Genomic DNA, 5,776 nt, shown 5'->3' on the forward strand with positions numbered 1-5,776 from the left:
TACAATAAAAATAGTTCAAAGCAAATGTGTACACATTCATCTGATCTGATATCAGATCTTATGGCTGTTTGAGAAAAACTATTATTATTATTATTTATAAGGGGTCTTTGTCTGCTTTAAGTACAGTGAAGTTACTTCACAAAGCAGACAAAGAGCAATTAATAATAATAAGACCACATTAAAGCATTTTGGAATGGAGATACATACGAAATCAACCTACTTGAAAAACTTAAAAAATGAACAAGAAATATTATATTGTATAAAGTAAATGTACAAATAGACTGAATAGTCTTCACTGTATAAATTCAATATACATTCATTCTTACTTATTTTACAAAAGTGATTCAGTCAAGGACAGTGAGTGAGTTTCCTTCTGCTGTTGAACGCAAAAGAATATATTTGGAACAATACTGGTAACCAAAAAAATAAATACAAAATTGGAGTCAATGGGGACCAGAAACTTTCTGGTTATAAACATTCTTCAAAATATCTTCGGTTTTGTTGAGGAGAACAAAGAAATTCATACAGGTTTAGAACAACTTGAGGGTGAGTAAATGATGACAGTATTTTAATTTTTGGGTGAAGATCATATAATGCCAGGATCTCATATAGCCTATGCTACTACTACACATGCTTTATCTTTAACTATTAACGTTCATGTAAGACACAACTGACTGTGTTGACGAGGATACTCGCAAAGACTGGCATTTTGGCACATAACTATGTAGTTGAACGTTTAAGCACAAGGCGCAAAAATAACTCAGGTTTAGTCAGGCGCTGTATCAGTCTGAAACCGTCTTAACGCGCGCATTTACCAACAAGAATTCTGCCCCGCTGCTTAATGTCCATGAATAGTTTAAAACCATTTGTTTTTAAACCACAATGCTTAAAACGCGTTTAAGCTTGCTTAAAACAAAACGATTTTCTACCGGGTTATTTCCCAACCCTTAAGCGAATATATAGAGTTTGTTCAAACACAAAAAGCCAAATACATCCATCAAGTTAATAATCAACCTAACCTAAAATCTGTGTGGACGATCTGCTCCATGTGCCCGGTCCACTTGCTGTTTCACAACTTCTACTCCATCATAATCTTTAGTAAAATAACCTGATAGCTGGGGGTTTTACTGACTATGTTTTATCTGCTGTTTGTCTTTTACGTTTTTCTTGTTTTTTGAGCCCCTCTCTCACATTTTTTTTTAGAATAGCTGACATTTTTACTTATCGAAGATTGTTCTTTGCGTGACCATTTCCAGATTATGCCAGAACGAAGTGAAGAGAGGAGGGGCTTTGGCGATTGGCGCTTCAGTCAATCTACTCCACAGCCAATCACGGGCCCCCTCGTTGCTCGGGCCCTGGGGCTTCAGCCCCACCTAGCCCTATTGTTAATCCGGCCCTTACTGTATCCAGTGTAGACAAGATAGCGGCAGTGATTATAATTTCTGTTTGCTTTTGAGGCGATGCGACACTGCATTCAGCGTGATTATGACTTGCTGCCATATGAGGCAATGACTTTGCAGGCAGCGTTTTTGCACGAAGGCACCTCATGAAACTGATTTCGGACAGGCTTCTGAGGCAGCGTAACGGTTTAATGTTCTACAACAAAATAGAACGAGTTTTTGTGATAACTAAACGAATATTTAATTACTATAATACTGATTTCTCGCTAGAAATAACATCACAACTACAAAAAGATAGTCAGAAACATACATTTACACACAAACTGACCACCAAATGCAACTTTCAGACGCCATCTTTATTTTTTAGCTCAACCGTCACGGAATGGAACGCACGGGATTGTGGGATATCAAAGGCAGCGAATGCTACATCTATGCTGCCTTCAAAATTCGATCAGAAGAAGGTACCTCCGGAGACAGGAAGTAAAGCAGAATTTGGATTCAGACGTGCCTTGATGCTTTCCTGCCTTAGAATGCTGCCTCCGAAGGCAGCATTTTAGAGTTCTCGGACGCAGCACAAGTGTCAAGCCGTCAAAGGAACGCCAGTGGGCGGGGCCTATGGTGAGAAGAAGACTATTCGACTATTGTCTTGCTCTGGAGGCAGTGTTTTATGCAAAGTACTGCACCCAGGTGAAGTCACCTTGTCCCATTGGATCCAAAACGAGCTGTTTTTGGAGCTTGATTAAATAAATGCTTTGTATATAATGAGGAGGACGTTTTAAGCTATGAAACTTGCAGGATGTTTTAATGGTACAAAGACCTCATTATGCCAAAAGATTGATTTTTCATGCCATGACCCCTTTAAGAAGACTCTATTTACATAAAGTTCATCCGTCTCACCAAACGAGGTCAGCATTACTTCAAATCTAACCCTGGATTTCGATTAATTACATAACTAATTATGATTGCATAATAATTATGATTATTAATTGATCTCTTCAATTAAATTGGGCCAAAAATGAATTGAACCAATTATTAATTTTAGTGAACATTTTACTTAACTGGATGTGTTCAAATAACAGGACTGTAAACTGGAACACTATAAAAAGTGATTTAGGAATAGCAAAAGTACATTAAATGTGCATTAGTCAGGCAAGTACAGTTTACAAACAAAAAGAGGACATCTACAAACATCTAACAATTTCAGAAGGAGCATGTCCGGAGCAGGGTTTTAGGAGAGTCTAATGCAGTTGACGTGATGGCGAAGTTTCCTACCGCATGCCTTTTTCTAGTTTGCGTTCACAAATGTGATACAGTTGTCTGTGACAGTCAGCATCTTGCATCAGCTTTCGATGCACTGTGTCAGATCCTTTTAAGTGAGCACAGGACGCCATATCCCAATGAGCAGGTTGATTTTCATCCCAGAAACTGAAAAGAACACAAAACACAATGAATTCAGAAGGAGAAGTACTGATCTGGTTGGTATGTTATACAGTATCACTTCTGTTTTTTCATAACTTTTAAAAACAATTACAGACAGCCTAAAACACATGCTTATAATGTACGCCAATGATTTCTTACTGTGGATTTGAATGATAATGATCTCCATTAACCCAGGACCACTGGCCCATTTTGTCCCTCTTGAGACCAATCCAATAGTCAGTCCTCTTCTGAACCACTCTTGAAATGAACTCCTGAAATAAAGAGGCAACAATGTGCTTCATCAAGTCTGCATTTATTTAATCAAAAAATACAGTAAAAACAGAAATAAATATTATTACAATTTAAGATGTGTTTTCTATTTTAATATATTTAAAAATATATTCTTGTGATGGGAAAGCTGAATTCTCAGCATCATTACTTCAGTCTTCAGTGTCACATGATCCTTTAGAAATAATTCTAATATGCTGATTTGCTGCTCAACAAACATGTCTTATCATTATCAAGTTGTGCTGCTTAATATTTTTGAGGAAACTGTGGTACATTTTTTTCAGGATTCTTTAATTGTTGAAATAAACAGCATTTATTTGAAATAGAAATCCTTTTAAAATGTCTTTATTGTCACTTTTGAACAATAAAAGTATTAATTTCTTCTTTTTTTTAAACTTACTGACCCAGAACTTTTGAACAGAAAGGTAAATGAAGATGAAATTATAAACTCATGTTCTTACCAGCTCTTCCTCACTGTTCACAACCATCAAGTGCGCCCCAAAGTCATGGCATAAAGACTTTGATAATTCCCATGTACCATAAACATTCATTATCAAATAACAGGTGTTCCTATATAAAACCCAACCATCCGAGCAGAGCCCTGTATTTAAGAAAACAACCCACACTATTATAGACACTTGCTCACCAATGTAAAAAACATTTATAATTATAATCTGCCAATTGTATTCATTTTAAATGTTTTTTTAAAACATTTTTTTTACCTCTGTCACCTTTGTACTGGAATGGGATGGGTGTAATATCATCAGAAAGAAGACCTCTGGTCTGATCCTCTTGTGAATTCTTCTTGACTAGAGGATGTTAATTTAAAAACAAACCAGTTACACAACAATTAACCCATACAAATTTGCTGAGAGACATTATACATCTGACTTACAGTTGAGACCTGTTACGATTCCTATTACCAAGAATGAAAGTAGGAGGAGAACCATGAACATGACACAAGCCACTCTGCCTGAATATTACAGTGAATAAACAAACGTCAATAGTTTATATAAAAATTTCAATCAGACATATTGCAAACACCATTAGATGAGCTTATGTACCATATACCACTATGTTTTACTTGTCATTTAGCTCACATTTTTATTTAAAGCAATATGTTATGCAATTAATAAATGCCTGATGGATTGATAGGAGCAGATAGGAGTCCTTTTCAGTTCATAGATAACTCCTACCTGGACTTGAAGCTTCTAACCAGTGTAGCAGCCGACACCCATAGCCACTGTCTCTGCTATAATAAGCTACAATGATACTACTTTACTTGCCTTGCTGGTAGAAGGGATCCACCCTGTCAGGATTTCCCTCCACATCATCTGAGAGTTTGTTGGACTGCATTCCTTGAGGTCAGCCTATAGCCTGATTATAATGACAAAAAATGTAAATCTGAAAATGCATGAGACAATGCCACTTTTACAACGTTCTCTGAAATAGGCTACTAGAGGTTCAAACATCACAATAAATCAGTTACATTCAATGCAAAAGATGCAATAGCCTACTGTTATGAGCAAATAAAACAATAAACAATGAGAAAACATTCTGAATTCCAGTTGTTTAATCTTCAAAGTGTAAATAATCTTTAAGAAAAATTCAACTTACTGATCAGCTTGTTTCCTTGCAACACATAGAGTTTTCCATGGCACAACATGGAAAGTGAAGACTGTGTGGAATGGCAGGATGACGCCAGAGGGGCTGGTCCTCTCCACCCAGCCAAACCAAAGCTCGGGGTTTTCTGCCAAGAACATCACAGATGCCAGAAATGCATGACAAAGTAGCTATAAAATATAAATATCTTAGTGGTAAGTCAGAAAAACAACTGTGCACGAGCTCTTTGCATGCCTGTTGGCTTTTTAAAGTTACACATGTCAGCTCTAATCTAAAATAAATGCAGCAGCATGACATATGAAGTGTTCCAAAGGAAATCTCGTATACGTAGGCCTAATAATATTTCATTTAATGAACGATAAAGACTTGCATTTACACTGAACAGTGACTGTTGATTCATATGTACAGCTAATTGAAACAATACGTGCTATTCTTTTGCTCTCTTGAGCAGTGCTTGAAGTGGGCCGGTACGCAGTGCCTAATCCTAACCCCTCCCCCACACCTAACCCTAAACCTACCAATACTAGGGGGGTAATAATCTGGCAGGGGTCAGAATTGGGCACAACACCGGCACTTCTGACATATTGCCGGTACTCAAGAGTAAAAGCTTCAGGGTCGACCAATCACGTAAATTAATGCAAGTGGAGTGTGTGGGGCGCGAGAGCATGTCAGGGGAGGCCCACAGAGTAGTAGAATAATAATTAATTATTGATTACTAATTTGAATCAGTACTTTATAATGAAAATATTATCTTAAAAATAAAAGAAGCAGGCTTTTTCGATCACATCATTTAAAACACGGCCGATTTCATCAGCGATTGCGGAGAGAATAGTGACTTACGTCCAGATGTCAGTAAAATTATTATTTTCAGCATGTATTTGGCTTGAAAGCAAGAGTGTTTTATAATGACCGCTGATTATGCGGTGGTCAGAGATTTAGCGATTCTGAATGGATCCGTATAGTAGTAAAGGCAGGTGATTTAGTGGTCTTTGGCGTCTCCCTGTGGTCCTGTTTGGTATCGCAGCTTGACTTGTGCTAATTTGTAT

General features: G+C 37.2%; 1 protein-coding gene across 2 annotated transcripts; it reads right to left on the reverse strand.

Annotated features, from left to right (window-relative positions):
- Positions 1 to 2,178: 2,178 nt before the first annotated feature.
- Positions 2,179 to 4,802, reverse strand: LOC107687991 (C-type lectin domain family 4 member E-like). Of its 2 annotated transcripts, none has more exons than XM_016485521.1 (7): positions 4,725 to 4,802; positions 4,394 to 4,484; positions 4,003 to 4,023; positions 3,830 to 3,916; positions 3,569 to 3,708; positions 2,979 to 3,091; positions 2,179 to 2,825 (listed from the first exon to the last, which is right to left on the reverse strand). In XM_016485521.1, exons 2-7 carry the CDS (start codon positions 4,461 to 4,463, stop codon positions 2,669 to 2,671), a joined length of 588 nt encoding a protein of 195 aa, XP_016341007.1. In that variant the 5' UTR covers positions 4,464 to 4,484; positions 4,725 to 4,802; the 3' UTR covers positions 2,179 to 2,668. The 2 variants fall into 2 exon arrangements, with proteins under 2 accessions (XP_016341007.1, XP_016341006.1); XM_016485520.1 differs by having other exon boundaries at positions 4,003 to 4,076; positions 4,390 to 4,484.
- Between the last annotated feature and the right edge of the window lie 974 nt (positions 4,803 to 5,776).

This window comes from Sinocyclocheilus anshuiensis, unplaced genomic scaffold, assembly GCF_001515605.1.
Source record: "Sinocyclocheilus anshuiensis isolate Anshui unplaced genomic scaffold, SAMN03320099.WGS_v1.1 scaffold213, whole genome shotgun sequence".
NCBI lineage: Eukaryota > Metazoa > Chordata > Actinopteri > Cypriniformes > Cyprinidae > Sinocyclocheilus > Sinocyclocheilus anshuiensis.